We start from the raw sequence: 23,628 nt of genomic DNA on the forward strand, positions 1-23,628 counted from the left end.
TTCTTCTCTTTTGCACACCAGTATTTCTACTTGCTCATCATCATCTGCTCATCTATCAGTGTTAATTTGCTAAATTGTAATTACTTTGCTACTATGGCCTATTTATTGCCATACCTCCTCATGCCATTTGCACACACTGTATATATACTTTTTTTTTTCTATTGTGTTATTGACTACGCTTGTTTATTCCATGTGTAACTCTGTATTGTTGTTTCTGTCGCACTGCTTTGCTTTATCTTGGCCAGGTTGCAGTTGTAAATGAGAACTTGTTCTCAACTGGCCTACCTGGTTAAATTAAGGTGACATAATAAATAAATAAAAATCAGTTCGTGGGAAGGGGTTTTAAGTCTTCAACGATTAAGGCTTTCAGAAACAGCAATGTAGGGTATATGTCACCAGATGGCGCACATGCAATGTGCACCTCGCGTCTTCCAGTTGACACAGACACGAGCACGTTGTTTCCATTGTATGGCCTCGCTCCAGTTCCACTCCATCCCTCCGAGCCTCCCTCCCTCTCTCTCCGCTTACAGTAAGTGCTATCTATCTTCCACTCGAATCGCAGTCTCTCTCTGTCAGTATCCACGATATGAGCGCTATAATGGCGCGAACCATGGTACCTCTGCGTCCGAAAGGAACAGTTTCAGCGCACCTGTGCCGGGCTGTGTTTATCGCCTCGGCTTGGATGTCACTGATGGGACCCGTGCGATGTGACAGCGGCGTTTTACACCGGAGCGACGCGCATCGTATGCTTGACAGCGGTGGCGGTATAGGCATAGACAGGAGAGACGGAATGTTCGGACAGGACTTGGGTGATAATGACATGGTGGTGGAATCCCCGCGCTTCAAGAGAGCGCTTTCCCAAGAGAAAGTGTCCCTGCTCAGCAGCTCGTTCGTGCTCAAAGGGGATGCCACTCACAACCAGGCGATGGTTCACTGGACGGGGGAGAACAGCAGCGTAAGTACCCGTCCCGTCCCGGTTACACCCCGTGGTGATGTATTGGGTTCCCCGCTTGTAGCCTACACAACCCGCCAGTCACCATAACAGCCCATCCCAATTGACATAAGTTATTGTCTAGGTATTTTTCCTTCATGGCATTCATTGCTCATGGCATTGAATCCGGTTGTATTGTTTGGCTACTCTGAAGCGCATCAACATGTCTTCAAGTGCGCATCTAACAAAATATTGATGATGATGTCAGTTTGTTTAGAGGTGCGCACAGTGGAGGCAAACAGTTTTTTCTGTCCCACTCAGTGCCACTTGGTTGGTGTTGACATTGTCATATGATGATACTAAAGTGTTTAAATAATCTGTATTAATATCCACCTTGAATGTTTCAGTTTAAAGCGGATTTATGGCATTTGTCCAAATAATTAATTGCACATAATTCGAGATTTATGACCTAGTTTAATTGACATGTAATTAATTGTAATTAGCAGCGCAATGTAAACAGCAAGAGAGAGGAGAAAAAAATAGATAGTGAGAGGGCTTTGTGATTGGGTAGAATATTGTCAGCTGTCCTGGACCTTGCAGTGTCTATCAGGGACATCAGTTGAATATGGTGCTATTGTCACGACAGAAAACGTACAGCTGGAAGGAAACATTTCCCACCGCTGCTGGCCTTGCCTGCAGCCTCTTTCATATGAGAAACATAATCCAGACCGCTCTCTATCTAACATGGCATGAACTAGATGACTCGCTCTACCAGGTTACATACTGTCTATATAGCAGCCACAAACACTAACAAATACTATGCCAATGCTCAACCTATAATGTTGAAGTAACATTTTGATTTGGCATAGAATTGGATTGAAATCGATAAAAAAGAAAATGGGTTTTTGTATTATAAGGGCCCATTTTCTATTCATGAAGAACTTCTGACAGACAGACTGATTCAGTACTGAGACAAGTGTGAATCATCTGTCAGTCAGCCAAACACTGACAGCCTGGGACGCCATGTTTGAGTTATCCTTAATTAACTTGGCATTGCCTTACTTTGAAAGGTCGACGTATTGAGGTCCCCCCTATATTGCACAGCCTAATAAAAGAAGACAAATGCTGCCATTTAGTTTCACTAGGTCGGACATTTACGATTCCAGCACAGATTGATAGGCATGAAAATTGAAGAATCCCCCCCCCAGTTTACAGGGCCTTCGGAGGTGGCTGTGCCCAGACAAAGGATATAGACGATTGTCATTGTCAATAAATATACTGCTCAGAAAAATAAAGGGAACACTTAAACAACACATCCTAGATCTGAATGAAATAAATAATCTTATTAAATACATTTTTCTTTACATAGTTGAATGTGCTGACAACAAAATCACACAAAAATAATCAATGGAAATCCAATTTATCAACCCATGGAGGTCTGGATTTGGAGTCACACTCAAAATTAAAGTGGAAAACCACACTACAGGCTGATCCAACTTTGATGTAATGTCCTTAAAACAAGTCAAAATGAGGCTCAGTAGTGTGTGTGACCTCCACGTGCCTGTATGACCTCCCTACAACGCCTGGGCATGCTCCTGATGAGGTGGCGGATGGTCTCCTGAGGGATCTCCTCCCAGACCTGGACTAAAGCATCCGCCAACACCTGGACTGTCTGTGGTGCAACGTGACGTTGGTGGATGGAGCGAGACATGATGTCCCAGATGTGCTCAATTGGATTCAGGTCTGGGGAACGGGCGGGCCAGTCCATAGCATCAATGCCTTCCTCTTGCAGGAACTGCTGACACACTCCAGCCACATGAGGTCTAGCATTGTCTTGCATTAGGAGGAACCCAGGGCCAACCGCACCAGCATATGGTCTCACAAGGGGTCTGAGGATCTCATCTCGGTACCTAATGGCAGTCAGGCTACCTCTGGCGAGCACATGGAGGGCTGTGCGGCCCCCCAAAAAAATGCCACCCCACACCATGACTGACCCACCGCCAAACCGGTCATGCTGGAGGATGTTGCAGGCAGCAGAACGTCCTCCACGGCGTCTCCAGACTCTGTCACGTCTGTCACATGTGCTCAGTGTGAACCTGCTTTCATCTGTGAAGAGCACAGGGCGCCAGTGGCGAATTTGCCAATCTTGGTGTTCTCTGGCAAATGCCAAACATCCTGCACGGTGTTGGGCTGTAAGCACAACCCCCACCTGTGGAGGTCGGGCCCTCATACCACCCTCATGGAGTCTGTTTCTGACCGTTTGAGCAGACACATGCACATTTGTGGCCTGCTGGAGGTCATTTTGCAGGGCTCTGGCAGTGCTTCTCCTGCTCCTCCTTGCACAAAGGCGGAGGTAGCGGTCCTGCTGCTGGGTTATTGCCCTCCTACGGCCTCCTCCACGTCTCCTGATGTACTGGCCTGTCTCCTGGTAGCGCCTCCATGCTCTGGACACTACGCTGACAGACACAGCAAACCTTCTTGCCACAGGTCGCATTGATGTGCCATCCTGGATGAGCTGCACTACCTGAGCCACTTGTGTGGGTTGTAGACTCCGTCTCATGCTACCACTAGAGTGAAAGCACCGCCAGCATTCAAAAGTGACCAAAACATCAGCCAGGAAGCATAGGAACTGAGAAGTGGTCTGTGGTCCCCACCTGTAGAACCACTCCTTTATTGGGGGTGTCTTGCTAATTGCCTATAATTTCCACCTGTTGTCTATTCCATTTGCACAACAGCATGTGAAATGTATTGTCAATCAGTGTTGCTTCCTAAGTGGACAGTTTGATTTCACAGAAGTGTGATTGACTTGGAGTTACATTGTGTTGTTTAAGTGTTCCCTTTATTTTTTTGAGCAGTGTATATCCCAAGGACCCAAGATGCAACATGTCTGTGGTATATCTGATCAGAAGCAATGGTATTACACCATTTGACTTTTAACTTTTAATCATGTGTAAACAAGCAGTTGACCTTTAACCCCTAATGTTACACATTTATTGTTAGACATCCAGACCCCTGTATATAGCCTCTGTCATGTCTTCTCCTGCTCCTCCCCTCCGGCGTACGACGTCGCCGGAATACTAACCACTGGTTCTGGGATTCATCATTACGCACACCTGGCACTTATTACGCGCACCTGTTAATCATTATGATTCACACCTGGACTGCATTACCTTCATCATTTCCTCCCCTCTATATGTCACTCTCTTATGTTCACTTACCAGTTGGTATTATTCTTGTGTACCGGCGTGTAGCCACATGGAATTGTCTCGTTCCTGGTTTTGTTGTTTTATTAAACGTTTCACCTGCACCTGCTTCCCGACTCACAGCTCCATTATTGCAGCCTCGCTATTGTTATTTTACTGCTGCTCTTTAATTATTCTTTTTTTTTCTTAAAACTGCATAAAATCAGACGACCATTACGCTAAATGTATATAAATAGAGTAGATGTCACAACTTGTTAGACGGTACGTAACAATAACAGCAGTGATAAGGTATCCAATATTGGATGATTTTATATATATATATATATATATATATATATATAGTATATACACATATCATTTTTTTTACTTCAGTTTATTTTTGTAAATACTTTCTTAAAACGGCATTGTTGGTTAAGGGCTTGTAAGTAAGCATTTCACTGTAAGGTCTACACCTGTTGTATTCAGCACATGTTAAACATTTAATTTTGATTTACCATGGTACTAATAACCCTTCACATTGTTATTAAACATCCAGACATGGTACTAATAACCCTTCACATTGTTATTAAACATCCAGACATGGTACTAATAACCCTTCACATTGTTATTAAACATCCAGACATGGTACTAATAACCATTCACATTGTTATTAAACATCCAGACATGGTACTAATAACCATTCACATTGTTATTAAACATCCAGACATGGTACTAATAACCATTCACATTGTTATTAAACATCCAGACATGGTACTAATAACCCTTCACATTGTTATTAAACATCCAGACATGGTACTAATAACCATTCACATTGTTATTAAACATCCAGACATGGTACTAATAACCCTTCACATTGTTATTAAACATCCAGACATGGTACTAATAACCCTTCACATTGTTATTAAACATCCAGACATGGTACTAATAACCATTCACATTGTTATTAAACATCCAGACATGGTACTAATAACCATTCACATTGTTATTAAACATCCAGACATGGTACTAATAACCCTTCACATTGTTATTAAACATCCAGACATGGTACTAATAACCCTTCACATTGTTATTAAACATCCAGACATGGTACTAATAACCATTCACATTGTTATTAAACATCCAGACATGGTACTAATAACCATTCACATTGTTATTAAACATCCAGACATGGTACTAATAACCCTTCACATTGTTATTAAACATCCAGACATGGTACTAATAACCCTTCACATTGTTATTAAACATCCAGACATGGTACTAATAACCCTTCACATTGTTATTAAACATCCAGACATGGTACTAATAACCCTTCACATTGTTATTAAACATCCAGACATGGTACTAATAACCCTTCACATTGTTATTAAACATCCAGACATGGTACTAATAACCCTTCACATTGTTATTAAACATCCAGACATGGTACTAATAACCCTTCACATTGTTATTAAACATCCAGACATGGTACTAATAACCCTTCACATTGTTATTAAACATCCAGACATGGTACTAATAACCCTTCACATTGTTATTAAACATCCAGACATGGTACTAATAACCCTTCACATTGTTATTAAACATCCAGACATGGTACTAATAACCCTTCACATTGTTATTAAACATCCAGACATGGTACTAATAACCCTTCACATTGTTATTAAACATCCAGACATGGTACTAATAACCCTTCACATTGTTATTAAACATCCAGACATGGTACTAATAACCCTTCACATTGTTATTAAACATCCAGACATGGTACTAATAACCATTCACATTGTTATTAAACATCCAGACATGGTACTAATAACCCTTCACATTGTTATTAAACATCCAGACATGGTACTAATAACCCTTCACATTGTTATTAAACATCCAGACATGGTACTAATAACCCTTCACATTGTTATTAAACATCCAGACATGGTACTAATAACCATTCACATTGTTATTAAACATCCAGACATGGTACTAATAACCCTTCACATTGTTATTAAACATCCAGACATGGTACTAATAACCCTTCACATTGTTATTAAACATCCAGACATGGTACTAATAACCCTTCACATTGTTATTAAACATCCAGACATGGTACTAATAACCATTCACATTGTTATTAAACATCCAGACATGGTACTAATAACCCTTCACATTGTTATTAAACATCCAGACATGGTACTAATAACCCTTCACATTGTTATTAAACATCCAGACATGGTACTAATAACCCTTCACATTGTTATTAAACATCCAGACATGGTACTAATAACCCTTCACATTGTTATTAAACATCCAGACATGGTACTAATAACCCTTCACATTGTTATTAAACATCCAGACATGGTACTAATAACCCTTCACATTGTTATTAAACATCCAGACATGGTACTAATAACCCTTCACATTGTTATTAAACATCCAGACATGGTACTAATAACCCTTCACATTGTTATTAAACATCCAGACATGGTACTAATAACCCTTCACATTGTTATTAAACATCCAGACATGGTACTAATAACCCTTCACATTGTTATTAAACATCCAGACATGGTACTAATAACCCTTCACATTGTTATTAAACATCCAGACATGGTACTAATAACCCTTCACATTGTTATTAAACATCCAGACATGGTACTAATAACCCTTCACATTGTTATTAAACATCCAGACATGGTACTAATAACCCTTCACATTGTTATTAAACATCCAGACATGGTACTAATAACCCTTCACATTGTTATTAAACATCCAGACATGGTACTAATAACCCTTCACATTGTTATTAAACATCCAGACATGGTACTAATAACCCTTCACATTGTTATTAAACATCCAGACATGGTACTAATAACCCTTCACATTGTTATTAAACATCCAGACATGGTACTAATAACCCTTCACATTGTTATTAAACATCCAGACATGGTACTAATAACCATTCACATTGTTATTAAACATCCAGACATGGTACTAATAACCCTTCACATTGTTATTAAACATCCAGACATGGTACTAATAACCCTTCACATTGTTATTAAACATCCAGACATGGTACTAATAACCCTTCACATTGTTATTAAACATCCAGACATGGTACTAATAACCATTCACATTGTTATTAAACATCCAGACATGGTACTAATAACCCTTCACATTGTTATTAAACATCCAGACATGGTACTAATAACCCTTCACATTGTTATTAAACATCCAGACATGGTACTAATAACCCTTCACATTGTTATTAAACATCCAGACATGGTACTAATAACCCTTCACATTGTTATTAAACATCCAGACATGGTACTAATAACCATTCACATTGTTATTAAACATCCAGACATGGTACTAATAACCATTCACATTGTTATTAAACATCCAGACATGGTACTAATAACCATTCACATTGTTATTAAACATCCAGACATGGTACTAATAACCCTTCACATTGTTATTAAACATCCAGACATGGTACTAATAACCCTTCACATTGTTATTAAACATCCAGACATGGTACTAATAACCCTTCACATTGTTATTAAACATCCAGACATGGTACTAATAACCCTTCACATTGTTATTAAACATCCAGACATGGTACTAATAACCCTTCACATTGTTATTAAACATCCAGACATGGTACTAATAACCATTCACATTGTTATTAAACATCCAGACATGGTACTAATAACCCTTCACATTGTTATTAAACATCCAGACATGGTACTAATAACCCTTCACATTGTTATTAAACATCCAGACATGGTACTAATAACCCTTCACATTGTTATTAAACATCCAGACATGGTACTAATAACCATTCACATTGTTATTAAACATCCAGACATGGTACTAATAACCCTTCACATTGTTATTAAACATCCAGACATGGTACTAATAACCCTTCACATTGTTATTAAACATCCAGACATGGTACTAATAACCCTTCACATTGTTATTAAACATCCAGACATGGTACTAATAACCCTTCACATTGTTATTAAACATCCAGACATGGTACTAATAACCCTTCACATTGTTATTAAACATCCAGACATGGTACTAATAACCCTTCACATTGTTATTAAACATCCAGACATGGTACTAATAACCATTCACATTGTTATTAAACATCCAGACATGGTACTAATAACCATTCACATTGTTATTAAACATCCAGACATGGTACTAACATCACATTGTTATTAAACATCCAGACATGGTACTAATAACCATTCACATTGTTATTAAACATCCAGACATGGTACTAATAACCATTCACATTGTTATTAAACATCCAGACATGGTACTAATAACCCTTCACATTGTTATTAAACATCCAGACATGGTACTAATAACCATTCACATTGTTATTAAACATCCAGACATGGTACTAATAACCCTTCACATTGTTATTAAACATCCAGACATGGTAATAATAACCATTCACATTGTTATTAAACATCCAGACATGGTACTAATAACCCTTCACATTGCCAGTGTACTGAAGATTTATGCACATTATTATAATTACCTGTAGACATTTTCTTCATAAAGATGCTCAAGTACAAACATTTCCAGACGCACGCGCACACACACACACACACACACACACACACACACACACACACACATTATGTCAACAAGACAGTGTTCAGACACTGTTCAACGAGTTGACATGTGGTGTCACCAGATGAGGGCGTGGTCGTGTTTTGACCACAAGCGGTCTGACCAAGGCCTGAGAGACGGTAATTCATTCCAGGACCCCTGTTGTCAGTTCCCGGAAGACATTCTGGGAACAGTCTGCCACCAAGTCCCATAACTTGTTAACAGCGTTCCGAGCAGAAAGCTTCCACTGTTGAAAGAGCCTTCTTTGTGCTTCCCTGTGCTCCAACCATCCACTATCAACATCAACAATCTCATCAACCATAAACTAAACCATCAACCATCACCATCATCCATCAACCATAACCATCAACCATTCCCATCACCATCAACCATCACCATCAACCATCACCATCCCATCAACCATCAACCATTCCTATCACCATCAACCATCACCATCAACCATCACCATCCCATCAACCATCACCCATCAGCTATCACCATCAACCATCCCATCAACCATCACCCATCAGCTATCACCATCAACCATCACCATCCCATCAACTATCACCATCCCATCAACCATCCCATTAACCATCAACCATCACCATCAACCATCACCATCCCATCAACCATCAACCATTCCTATCACCATCAACCATCACCATCAACCATCACCATCCCATCAACCATCACCCATCAGCTATCACCATCAACCATCCCATCAACCATCACCCATCAGCTATCACCATCAACCGTTCCCATCAACCATCACCATCCTATCAACCATCAACCACCCCATCAACCATCACCATCAACCATCAAAATCATCCCATCAACCATCAACCATCAAAATCATCATCCCATCAACCATCACCATCCCTTCAACCAGCACCATCAACCATCACCATCCCATTACCATCAACCATCCCCATCCCATCAACCAGCACCATCACCATCAACCAGCATCATCACCATCAACCAGCACCATCTCCATCAACCATTACCATCCCATCAACCAGCACCATCTCCATCAACCATCACCATCCCATCAACCAGCACCATCACCATCAACCAGCACCATCTCCATCAACCATCCCCATCCCATCAACCAGCACCATCTCCATCAACCAGCACCATCACCATCAACCAGCACCATCTCCATCAACCATTACCATCCCATCAACCAGCACCATCTCCATCAACCATCACCATCCCATCAACCAGCACCATCTCCATCAACCAGCACCATCACCATCAACCAGCACCATCTCCATCAACCATCACCATCCCATCAACCAGCACCATCTCCATCAACCATCACCATCCCATCAACCAGCACCATCCCATCAACCAGCTCCATCCCATCAACCAGCACCATCTCCATCAACCATCACCATCCCATCAACCAGCACCATCACCATCAACCAGCACCATCTCCATCAACCATCACCATCCCATCAACCAGCACCATCCCATCAACCATCAACCATTACCATCAACCATCCCCATCCCATCAACCAGCACCATCACCATCAACCATCTCCATCAACCATCCCATCAACCAGCACCATCACCATCAACCAGCACCATCCCATCACCATCAACCATCCCATCACCATCAACCATCAACCATCAACCATTACCATCAACCATCCCCATCACCATCAACCAGCACCATCCCATCACCATCAACCATCCCATCACCATCAACCATCACCATCAACCATCACCATCCCATCAACCAGCACCATCTCCATCAACCACCACCATCACCATCAACCAGCACCATCTCCATCAACCATCACCATCCCATCAACCAGCACCATCTCCATCAACCAGCACCATCTCCATCAACCATCACCATCCCATCAACCAGCACCATCACCATCAACCATCACCATCCCATCAACCAGCACCATCACCATCAACCAGCACCATCACCATCAACCAGCACCATCCCATCAACCAGCACCATCACCATCAACCAGCACCATCCTCTTCCTCTTTTAATGGTATCTGTTGGAAGGGGGTTTACCCGTGTCTGTGTCCACGACCCTGTAGCCATTTGGAATTTCTAGATTGAGAATTTAAAGGGACAGGGTAGGAAACATCATCATGTTTTGTAATAATATGCTTGCTTGCTATTTGAATACATAACATGTTTTTTCTCCCCCTTACCACCACTTTCTGGTTGATTTCTGAGGCACTGACTGAATGCAAAAGGCATTTGTTTGCACTTCACATGCTAAACAGAGAGTTAATTTGGTTCCCCCAGTCTTCAGTTGGAAATAGTTTTCACACTGGAGTCCTCTGAATCATTTACCTCATCTCTCTCTATCCATGCTCTTTGAGTGGTGCTAAGAGGTCCTCTTTTCCAACCAGACTGTATGTCAAATGCTGGGTCTGAAAGTTTAGGGTTGATCTAGTGTGTTTAATCAAATCACATTTTATAGTCACATTCACCAAATACAACGGGTGTAGACGTTACCGTGAACTGCTTACTTACAAGCCCTTAATCAATAATGCAGAGAATGAAAATATTTGCTAAATAAAGTCAAATAAAAAAAGTAACAAAAAAAATAACAATGACAAGGCTTTAGACAGGGGGTACCGGTACTGAGTCAATGTGCAGAGGTACGGGTTAGTCGAGGTAGTTGAGTTCATATGTACATGTAGGTAGACGTAGAGTGACTATGCATAGATAATAAACTGTGAGTAGCATCAGCGTAAAAAAATGGGGTCAGTGCAAATAGTCCGGGTAGCCATTTGTTTAACTGTTCAGCAGTCTTATGGCTTGGGGTTAGAAGCTGTTACTCTTGCCGTGCGGTAGCAGAGAGAACAGTCTATGACTTGGGTGGCTGGAGTCTTTGAAATTTTTGTGGGCCTTCCTCTGACACCGCCTAGTATATAGGTCCTGGATGGCAGGAAGCTTGGCCCCAGTAATGTACTGGGCCGTACGCACTACCCTCTGTAGCGCCTTCGGTCGGATGCTTAGCAGTTGCCATACCAGGCGGTGATGCAACCCTTCAGGATGCTCCCAATGGCGCAGCTGTATAACTTTTTGAGGATCTGAGGACCCATGCCAAATCTTTTCAGTCTCCTGAGGGGGAATAGACATTGTTGTGCCCTCTTTACGACTGTCTTGGTGGGTTTGGACCATGATAGTTTGTTGAGGATGTGGACAACAAGGAACTTGAAGCTCTCGATCCGCGCGCGCACGCGTGTGTGTGTGTGTGTGTGTGTGTGTGTGTGTGTGTGTGTGTGTGTGTACAGTGGACATTAATCATGGTTCGCCCAGGAGACATGGAGTCAAGGTCTTTGCCAGGGAGTTCAAAATGACTGATTCTGCCACCAAAGATGTCTGCTGCCAAGAGGGCTTCCTCCCTCCTCCCTCCCTCCCTCCCTCCCTCCCTCCCTCCCTCCCTCCCTCCTCCCTCCCTCCCTCCCTCCCTCCCTTCATGAGTGTTTTCCATTCGATGAGGTCATTAGAGCTTGTGTGTCTTCAGACCATGAGTTCTCTCCCAATGTTTCTCTCACTGATTGTGTCATAGTAACTATGACAGGGCAGGACAAGGCAATGGCTGTTTGAATTATAACATACAGTCCTTCAGCTCTAGACCTAATGTCTGTATTAACTAGTAGCTACTTACTGCTGTTGATCTGAATGATACCCCTTAGAAAGCTAAAGTTATTGTCTCATCTATCTTCGCTACTGTGGATTGATACGCTATTTGGCTAGGTGCACTATTTGGCTAGGTGCACTATTTGGCTAGGTGCACTATTTGGCTAGGTGCACTATTTTTGGCTTGGTGCACTATTTGGCTAGGTGCACTATTTGGCTAGGTGCACTATTTTTGGCTTGGTGCACTATTTGGCTAGGCGCACTATTTGGCTAGACACACTATTTGGCTAGGCGCACTATTTGGCTTAGTGCACTATTTGGCTTGGTGCACTATTTGGCACAGACCATATATCGTTCTGAGGGGGCTGGCAGCAGCAGGATGATGAGATAAGGAAGAATCCTGGGGTGATGAGGTTGTTATCCAGATTCTGTTGCTACTGAGGTGGTGAAATTCTCCTCTTTTCTCCTGCCTTCTCTCTTCATTTGTTCTTTCCTTCTGTCATTCCGATACAATATACACTACTTTATTGTCCATACAAATACACACAACACAGTAAATACGATATGGAAAACTGGACAGTTAGTACACAGGTCACACATTACATTGGGCCTGCATCTGTCCTATGTCCCACTGTCCAGCAGCCCGATGGCTGATGGAATGAAACTTGCCCAGCTCCTATACTACTGAACAGTGGGACCTTATATCCCTTTGGAGGGCAGCAGCTCAAAACATTGGGCAAGATTGTGTGTGGGGTCCTTTATGATGCGCTTGACCTTGGCCCTTGCCCGTTTGTCATAGAGGCCCTGAAGCCCCCTGCACTGCAGCCCCCTTCCATCCTGGTCCCTCTCCCTCTGACTCGAGGCATTATCTCTCTCTCTCTCTCTCTCTCTCTGTCTCTGTCTCTCTCTGTCTCTGTCTGTCTCTCTCTCTCTCTCTCTCTCTCTCTCTCTCTGTCTCTGTCTTGCCCTCTCTCTCTGTCTCTCTCTCTCTCTCTCTCTCTGTCTCTGTCTTGCCCTCTCTCTCTGTCTCTCTCTCTCTCTCTCTCTCTCTCTCTCTCTCTCTCCTGTCCTTTCCCTCTTTCTTTTTTCTCTCTTTATTTTGTGGTCTCACATTAACACACCCCCATGTTGGGGAGCTGGAAACTATTCAGAATGAAATAACCAATTATAGGAATGTGTGTGTTTGGGATGGGGGGTGGTCTCCTGGCAACGAGGAAAACAACCACCTGGCAGGCCTTGGCACAATGGACAGTTGCATTTTCCGTCTTCTATTTTTACTTCCACCTCCTCCTCCATTCTTCCTTTCTTCTTTGATTGACGTTCTTTACTGTGAGTTTCTTGCGTTTTATATGTGGTTAGTTTCTTCCTGGAGCTGGGAACTTTTTAACATTTTCCTATTGAAGTTGTTTTTTCTTCTTCCTCAGTGTTGTGTCGGAGTGTGGGGAAAGTAAAAGTTCCTGGGGTTGCCTTGACAACAAGGCTGGAATTCTGTAGGGGTCATCCAGTGGATGTGAGATGTTCGTGAATAGCATTCAGAATGGGCTGGTACCTCCTGCTGTTCTTCAGACGGACACTGAGAGACCTACACTCTGGATTTGGTGTGTGTGTGTGTGTGTGTGTGTGTGTGTGTGTGTGTGTGTGTGTGTGTGTGTGTGTGTGTGTGTGTGTGTGTGTGTGTGTGTGTGTGTGTGTGTGTGTGTGTGTGTGTGTGTGTGTGTGTGTGTGTGTGTGTGTGTTGATGCCCTGCTGCTGGTCTGGTACAGTAGAGATCATTCTAATAGGAGGGAGGGGATATGTAGCGACACAGTGAGATAGATCCCGTAGTGGCTCAGCAGGGACCGCTCCCTCTCATCTGCTCCTCACTAACATCCTCACGGATTGAAGATTGGATTCTGGCCAGGCACTTTATACTATACCTGTCTGTCGCACCAGGTGTGAGACACTATACTGCACCTGTCTTTCTCACCAGGAGTTACTGCATCGTTTCTCACACTATTCTTCACTCCTGCATTTGACCAGATCCTTTGTCATTATTGACAGGTTCATCTTTGATTCAGACTTATCTTCTTGTTGGTGTGTTTATTATACTGACAACATGTCTACTGTCAGACTTATCTTCTTGTTGGTGTGTTTATTATACTGACAACATGTCTACTGTCAGACTTATCTTCTTGTTGGTGTGTTTATTATACTGACAACATGTCTACTGTCAGACTTATCTTCTTGTTGGTGTGTTTATTATACTGACAACATGTCTACTGTCAGACTTATCTTCTTGTTGGTGTGTTTATTATACTGACAACATGTCTACTGTCAGACTTATCTTCTTGTTGGTGTGTTTATTATACTGACAACATGTCTACTGTCAGACTTATCTTCTTGTTTGTGTGTCCTTGTTGGTGTGTTTATTATACTGACAACATGTCTACTGTCAGACTTATCTTCTTGTTGGTTTGTTTATTATACTGACAACATGTCTACTGTCAGACTTATCTTCTTGTTGGTTTGTTTATTATACTGACAACCAGAGGGGGAGGCTCGAGGAAGAAGAAGAAGAAGGGAAAAAAAGAGGGAGAAAGAGAGGGGATCAAGAAAGAGAGGAGAGAGGAGAAAGAGGGGAGAAAGGAGAGAGAGAGAGGAGAAAGAGGAGAAAGAGAGGAGAAAGAGGAGAGAGAAAGAGAGAAAGAGGAGAGAGAGAGAAAGAGAGGAGAGAGAGAGAAAGAGAGGAGAGAGAGAGAAAGAGAGGAGAGAGAGAGAAAGAGAGGAGAGAGAGAAAGATAGGAGAGAGAGAGGAGAGAGACAAAGAGAGGAGAGAGAGAGAGAGGGAAAGAGAGGAGAGGGAAAGAGGAGAGGGAAAGAGAGGAGAAAGAGAGGAGAGAAAAAGAGAGGAGAGAAAGAGAGGAGAGAGAGAGAGAGGAGCAAGAGAGAAAGAGAGGACAGGAGAAAGAGAGAGAGAGAGGAGAGAGAAAAAAGAGAAAGAGGAGAAAGAGAAGAGAGAGAAAGAGAGGAGGGAGAGAAGAAAACGTGGTGGGCTCTTTTCATCTCAACTTCATGTTACTTGGGCGGTGCGACAAACGACCTTGTCAAAAATAGATCCCTCTTTTACATGAAAAAGACACGGCCAATGATATCATCTCACAACAAAACAATGCCATCACATTCTTTAGTGATAATTATTATATGGCTTTCACTGCTTTCTGCTAACTGTAGCCTGAACGATTAGGAGACATGTTGTGGGATGCACAGAGAAAAGTGGAGAGCGCCGACAAATTGAATTATTATTTTGAGCGCTGGATTATCAAAACATTGGCTGTTGGTAAATTTAGACGTTCTGCACAGCATCCATGGAAACACATAGCGTGGTGCTAGTTATGACCAAATTACTGTCACTGAGAAACATCAGATAGCCTACCATCAGATGTGCCATAATAGGTTTTTTAATGCATAGCATACATTAAAATGTAAAATGATATCCTGAACTATACATTAGCAGAACCTATCGATTCATCATGTATGGTAGTTTATTAACCTTTATTTTGACAGGGAAGACATATTGAGAACTAAGTCTCTTTTACAGATGCGCCCTCTATAACACAATATAAAATAAACATTAACACTATATATACATACATATATACACACTACAGGTCAAAAGTTTTAGAACACCTACTCATTTTCTTTATTTTTACTATTTTCTACATTGTAGAATAATAGTGAAGACATCAAAACTGAAATAACACATATGGAATCATGTAGTAACCAAAAAGTATTAAACAAATCAAAATATATTTTATATTTGAGATGCTTCAAAGTAGCCACCCTTTGCCTTGATGACAGCTTTGCACTATCTTGGCATTCTCTCAACCAGCTTCACCTGGAATGCTTTTCCAACAGTCTTGAAGGAGTTCCCACATATGCTGAGCACTTGTTGGCTGCTTTTCCTTCACTCTGCGGTCTGACTCATCCCAAACCATCTCAATTGGGTTGAGGTCGGGGGATTGTGGAGGCCAGGTCATCTGATGAGGCTCTCCATCACTCTCCTTCTTGGTAAAATAGCCCTTACACAGCCTGGAGGTGTGGTTTCGGTCATTGTGCTGTTGAAAAACAAATGATAGTCCTACTCAGCGCAAACCAGATGGGATGGCATATTGCTGCAGAATGCTGTGGTAGCCATGCTGGTTAAGTGTGCCTTGAATTCTAAATAAATCGCTGACAGTGTCACCAGCAAGAACCCCCACACCATAACACCTCCTCTTCCATGCTTTACGGTGGGAAATACACATGCTGAGATCATCCGTTCACCCACACCGTGTTTCACAAAGACACGGTGGTTGGAACCAAAAATCTCCAATGTTGGACTCATAAGACCAAATTACATATTTCCACCGGTCTAATGTCCATTGCTCGTGTTTCTTGGCCCAAGCAAGTCTCTTATTCTTATTGGTGTCCTTTAGTAGTGGTTTCTTTGCAGCAATTCGACCATGAAGGCCTGATTCACGCAGTCTCCTCTGAACAGTTGATGTTGAGATGTATCTGTTACTTGAACTCTGAAGCATTTATTTGTGCTGCAATTTCTGAGGCTGTGTCAACAGTGAGTGTAGCTGGTGCATGGAAGTCAGGCGCAGGAGAGCTGAGATGAGTGGACAAAGCACTTTACTTAGGGAATCATTTCAACAGAACGCAACCGCGTCACAAAAACACATGCCCAAAGATCAAGGGAGGCAGCACAAAGGACAAAAACCAAGTACAAAGTACCGGCTGCCACAAAGCACGGGTACAAAACAAAACCCGGCGCAAACCAGCCGGAAGCGTGCCAACCTTGACAATAAACAATACCCCACACAGACATGGAGGGAACAGAGGGCTAAATACACATAGTAATTATGAGGAGATGTAAACCAGGTGTGCAGGAAAACAAGACAAAACAAATGGAAAATGAAAGGTGGAGCGGCGATGGCTAGAAGACCAGTGACGTCGACCGCCGAACGCCGCCCGAACAAGGAGAGGGACCGACTTCGGCGGAAGTTTTGACAGGATGGTAACTCTTATGAACTTATCCTCTGCAACAGAGGTAACTCTGGGTCTTTCTTTCCTGTGGCGGTCCTCATGAGAGCCAGTTTCATCATAGCGCTTGATGGTTTTTGCAACTGCACTTGAAGAACCTTTAAAAGTTCTTGAAATTTTACGTTTTGACTGACCATCATGTCTTAAAGTAATGATGGACTGTCGTTTCGCTTTGTTTATTTGACCTGTTCTTGCCATAATAATAGACTTGATCTTTTACCAAATAGGGCTATCTGCTGTATACCCCCCACCCCCACCTTGTCACAACACAACTGATTGGCTCAAATGCATTAAGAAGGAAAGATATTCCACAAATTAACTTTTAAGAAGGCACACCTGTTAATTGTTTTGCATTCCAGGTGACTAACTCATGAAGCTGGTTGAGAGAATGCCAAGAGTGTGCAACGCTATCATCAAGGCAAAGAGTGGCTACTTTGAAGAATCTCAAATATAAAATATATTTTGATTTGTTTAACACTTTTTGGGTTACTACATGATCCCATATGTGTTATTTCTTAGCTTTGATGTCTTCACTATTATTCTACAATGTAGAAAATAGTAAAAATAAAGAAAAACCCTGGAATGAGTCGGTGTTCAAAAACGTTTGACCGGTAGTGTATATACATTCATTAGAATACAAAATCACAGTCATGGTAAGCACAAATAAAACATCACAAATCACCCAGAAGTCAGTGAGCATTGGCCTTTCTAGCTTAGCAGTCATGAGGTCAAAATAGCCCATATCTACCTTTAGCACATTTTTAGCCTGTCCATAATCACCACAGGATATGACAGTCAGTAGCTTATTATAAAAACACTCTATCTCTGAATCCCCCTCCATCCTGTCCAGGTTGTTTATGATCTTATGGTCCATTTGTTTCCCAGGTAACTTTAGCAAAGTAATTCCACCAAAGTGTCCCGTCTGCCACCGCCCTGGAATGAGAAGGAGAGTGATTTGATCCCAGAGCCTCAGCTGTGCTGTTATTTATTGCAGTTGGATCTTTGTTTTTCCGAGGGAGCACGGGACGGGAGCGCGGGAAGGGAGGAAAAGGAGTGAGTGTCTCCTCAGAATAACGCTGGGGTAAACAGAGAGGCAGTGCATCACTCAGCTAATCACATTCTGGGTTCAATCCAAAGCCGCCAGCATCAGGGAGAGTCAAGCAAAAACACACAAACAGGGACACGGACACACACACACAATCTACCCCCCTCCTCACTCATCTCCCTGTCCATCTCGCTCTGCCTTCTCTTGTGTGTATTTGGACAGGCTGTTTGTATGCAAACCCGGTGTCCGGCATGCGTTAGCTGTGAAGGGAAAACCCAACTGATTGTCTCAGCGTGTTGGGGCTGAGGTGAACAACGCTAGCGTTGAGCACCAAAGCAGGAGAGGACCAGGAGGAGGGGATTCTAGCTGCAGGCCCTGCGGCTTCTCCTTTTGTTTAATCCTCTTTTCACATGATCATTTCTCTTTTCCACACGACGTTGTCACACCGACACACAACCGACAAATACTTGTTCAATGGTGTCAAGGAAGCAAAAGCTGCTTTTGATGGATCCGGTGGAAGCTTATCTTACGTCCAAGCCCTCTCTCTGTCATACATCGGAGTACAAACACTATTGTACATACACATAGAGGCTAGATTATACAACAATATAACTCATTAATTTAAACGGTGTCCATCCGGTCATGGAAAGTAACACCCCAGCCCCCTGTGAAAGTTATAAGAAGAGAAATGGAGAGTCTGTTATTTTCCCATCCCAGGGCCCATGGAAAGAGGACATTCCATCTGGTGTGTTACAGGTCTGTAAAACCGTTCCCCCTTTTCCTTATAAACCTCAGCTCCCGTCTACCACACACACACACACACACACACACACACACACACACACACACACACACACACACACACACACACACACACACACACACACACACACACACACACACAGACTTCGCTGCTCTGGTCCATATAGGCAGTGTGTTGTTGAATAAGTTAGTGTGTAATTTTAAATTATGGTTTAATATCAAATGTGTTTGAATGCAGGGGTGTGACTTTTTGTGTAGATGTGTTTTGCCGGTGGTGTCGTTGGCGTTGGCGTTGGCCACACCGGGGGGTGTCGTGGTGTTCTGCGTTGGCCACACCGGGGGTGTCGTGGTGTTCTGTGTTGGCCACACCGGGGGTGTCGTGGTGTTCTGCGTTGGCCACACCGGCGGGTGTCGTGGTGTTCTGCGTTGGCCACACCGGGGGTGTCGTGGTGTTCTGTGTTGGCCACACCGGGGGTGTCGTGGTGTTCTGCGTTGGCCACACCGGGGGTGTCGTGGTGTTCTGCGTTGGCCACACCGGGGGGTGTCGTGGTGTTCTGCGTTGGCCACACCGGGGGTGTCGTGGTGTTCTGTGTTGGCCACACCGGGGTGTCGTGGTGTTCTGCGTTGGCCACACCGGGGGTGTCGTGGTGTTCTGCGTTGGCCACACCGGGGGTGTCGTGGTGTTCTGCGTTGGCCACACCGGGGGTGTCGTGGTGTTCTGCGTTGGCCACACCGGGGGGTGTCGTGGTGTTCTGAGTTGGCCGCACCGGTGGTGTCGTGGTGTTCTGCGTTGGCCACACCGGGGGTGTCGTGGTGTTCTGCGTTGGCCACACCGGGGGGTGTCGTGGTGTTCTGAGTTGGCCACACCGGGGTGTGTCGTGGTGTTCTGAGTTGGCCACACCGGTGGTGTCATGGTGTTCTGTGTTGGCTACACCGGGGGGTGTCGTGGTGTTCTGCATTGGCCACACCGGGGGGTGTCGTGGTGTTCTGCATTGGCCACACCGGGGGGTGTTGTGGAATCTCAGGAAATCTCTGCAGTCACTCTCTGCATATCTGTCTCTCTCTCTCTCTCTCTCTCTATCTCTCTCCGGTCTCATTTTACACCTGTCATCAAAACCCAAACTGTGGTATACTTGGGGCTTCGCCTCGGGGAGCAGGAAGACCCTCGTCTGAACTCCCAGAATGCTCTGTTTCCGGTAACCCCTGGAAAGAAAACCTTCATCACCATATAAAGTGGCAGCACCACTGGGAGGGAATAAAATCAGATTATCTTGTGTCAGTGTGAAATGTTGATTGGCTCCAATTAGTGTTCCAGCATCTACACAACATGGGTCCCTCGTGGCCTTATTCATTATCATCAAGACAATTACTTACTCTTTTTTGGGGGGGAATTTAGTAGATGCTCTTATCCAGAGTGACTTACAGGATCAACTAGGGTTAAGTGCCTTGCTCAAGGGCACATCCACAGATTTTTCACCTAGTCTTCTTGGGGATTCAAACCAACAATCTTTCTGTTACCGGCCCAACGCTCTTAACGACTAGGCTACCTGCCGCCTAGACGGTTTTAGGAGCGGCGCCTGCCAATGACAGGCTTGTATATCTATTTGAAATGACTGAAAGGGGAAGCGGAGAAGAAGAGTGGATATTGCAAGGTGATTGCTGCACTACACTCGACTGTCGTCAGCGCCTACAAGAATAGACAGTCAAAATGAGCTTGCACTCACAATGGGGAGGAATAGAACAGCCATACTGTACTATATTAGAAATACTCCTATTGACTGTTTCAGTCCCTCTCTCCTTTCTAAAAACTTCCCTCGTCTGGCTTTTCAATTAGAGACACAATTTTCTGGACGAGATAGACCCCTTTGTCGAGCCAAATCACCCCAGCGCGGTGGTAGAAAAAATTGAATTTTCCATGAATATGTGATTGGCTGTGATGTCGTCTCAGTATTCACGCAGGCGTGCTAATCCACAAAACTGAACCGCGGCGCTACGGCGCTAACACCGGTCAGCAGCTGCCGTCACACACGGCCAGGGACCCCAGGACTCAACACTGCGTACCCACACACGGACCAGGGACCCCAGGACTCAACACTGCATACCTACACACGGACCAGGGACCCCAGGACTCAACACTGCATACCCACACACGGACCAGGGACCCCAGGACTCAACACTGCATACCCACACACGGCCAGGGACCCCAGGACTCAACACTGCATACCCACACACGGCCAGGGACCCCAGGACTCAACACTGCGTACCCACACACGGACAGGGACCCCAGGACTCAACACTGCGTACCCACACACGGCCAGGGACCCCAGGACTCAACACTGCATACCCACACACGGCCAGGGACCCCAGGACTCAACACTGCGTACACATACACGGCCAGGGACCCCAGGACTCAACACTGCGTACCCACACACGGACAGGGACCCCAGGACTCAACACTGCATACCCACACATGGACCAGGGACCCCAGGACTCAACACAGCGTACCCACACACGGCCAGGGACCCCAGGACTCAACACTGCGTACCCACACACGGGACGGGAGGCAGCAGCTGTGTTTGTGTGTGTGATTGAGTGTATGTGTGTGTTTGTGTATACTTGTCATTGTGTTGGCATCATGTGTGTGTGTGTGTGTGTGTGTCAGTGTATGAGTTAGTATGTGTTTGCTATTTATGTTAGACTTATGAGTCATATAATATAGATTCTTGGGATTCTTGTTCAGACCTGCTCATGTCCTCTCTCCACTCGTAGATGTTTCATAGACCACTTGTGAGCCCACAGTAATTGGATCCCATAGTGTCTGCTTGGCTAATGTCTATCATCTATTTCTATCCTCATGCTAAGCATCTTCTGAGTTTGCTCCAATGGCAGTGTTGGCGTCTCCACTGAGCACTGCGACCACTTTCTGTGTAGCACCTGTGGCACTGCAGAAAACTGATATCCTTCTCAGATGTATTTTAGGGAAACCGTAATGACTGTACTGCAAGGCGAGCTAATGCCTCTGGGCTTGTCTCCCATGTCAGACAATGCTACATAGTATGAGTCACTTTCTCTCTCTCGCTCTCTGCATCTCTCTCTGCATCTCTCTCTGCCTCTCTCTCTGCCTCTCTCTCTCTCTCTCTCAATTCAATTTGCGTTATTGGTACAATGGTACAACAGTACTGCCAACACACAGCTCTCTGCGTCCTCCCCCAACAGGATGGGTAACCTGTTTTCATCAGAGAGGTCTTTGAAACCTTGAATAAGGGTTTCAAATTTGGGGAAATTGCACTCTCTAATTGTTTTATATTTTTGTCATTTTGTCAGGAAATGTAGCTCTGTGTCAGGTTCTGCTGTTGTGCAATGGTTGTACAGCCTTTCCTCTACAGGGAGCCAGGTTTTCAGTGGCAAGGCTGTGCCCACTGAGCCTGTACTTTGTCAAGATTTTTCTAAGGTTTTGATCAGTAACCATGGTCAAATAGTTAGCCACGGTGTACTGTTGATTTAGGGCTAGATAGCACTGCATTATGCTTTCTGCTTGTACTTGTGTTTCCCAATAAGCAATGTAGTTTTGTTTATTATGTTGTAATTTGTTTTATTCTGATTGATTGGATGTTCTGGTCCTGAGGCTTCAGTGTGTTAGTAGACCCGGTTTATGAACTCCAGGACTAGCTGTCTCTCTCTCTCTCTCTCTCTCTCTCTCTCTCTCTCTCTCTCTCTCTCTCTCTCTCTCTCTCTCTCTCTCTCTCTCTCTCTCTCTCTCTCTCTCACATAGATTCTCTTTCCAGCTCTTCACACCTCTATTTCCGTCCCTCTTGGTTTTGCTTTATGCTCTCCTTCTGAAGTACCTCAAGTCGAAAACCAGCCTGCAGGAGCCAACTCCATTCTACATTTCTCCCTCTAACCGAGTGAACCTTTTAAAGATGTATCTTGTAACAGAGGAGAGGCATTCACTGTTTTCCAGACTGTATATCATCAAGGCAGTTCTGAAAGCCCTGTAATTCCCCTTCTCTTCAGCGATAATTGTAATAAAGAACATCAGCTGTCATCAGCCAGGCCTCTCCACATACCATTCATGTGCTACATGACTAATCTGTTTCCTTGTAGTGGATCTGTGTGATATGATAGTAGACCCCTCCTGTCACTCTCTAAACATAGGGCTATGAATCTTCTCTCTAGGAATCTTGTCTGTTGACTGGAACTGATCCCAGTGCAGTCTCTCTGTAAGTTGTCCTATATTAGGTATCAGTAGGGTTGCAAAGCTACCGGTAATTTACCAAAGTTACCGAAAATCTATGGCAATCTATTGTAACTTTGGTAATTTATACTTGAATAACAAAACAAAAAAATATTCATACATAGTATAATTATTTTAAATCTTTGTCTA

General features: G+C 43.7%; 1 protein-coding gene across 4 annotated transcripts in view; it reads left to right on the plus strand.

Moving 5' to 3' along the window:
- The first annotated feature begins 483 nt into the window (after nt 1–483).
- The window catches only part of LOC106608564 (VPS10 domain-containing receptor SorCS2), a 500,590-nt gene continuing 477,445 nt past the window's right edge, over nt 484–23,628 (plus strand). For 2 of the 4 annotated variants that reach the window (XM_045721501.1, XM_045721503.1), the window contains exon 1: nt 484–955. In XM_045721501.1, the coding sequence (XP_045577457.1) occupies nt 587–955 (369 nt within the window). In that variant the 5' untranslated portion in view covers nt 484–586. The remainder of the gene's footprint in view (nt 956–23,628) is intronic. The other 2 variants (XM_045721502.1, XM_045721504.1) reach the window with 1 other exon arrangement.

This window comes from Salmo salar, chromosome ssa07 (genome assembly GCF_905237065.1).
Source record: "Salmo salar chromosome ssa07, Ssal_v3.1, whole genome shotgun sequence".
NCBI classification, from domain to species: Eukaryota; Metazoa; Chordata; class Actinopteri; order Salmoniformes; family Salmonidae; genus Salmo; species Salmo salar.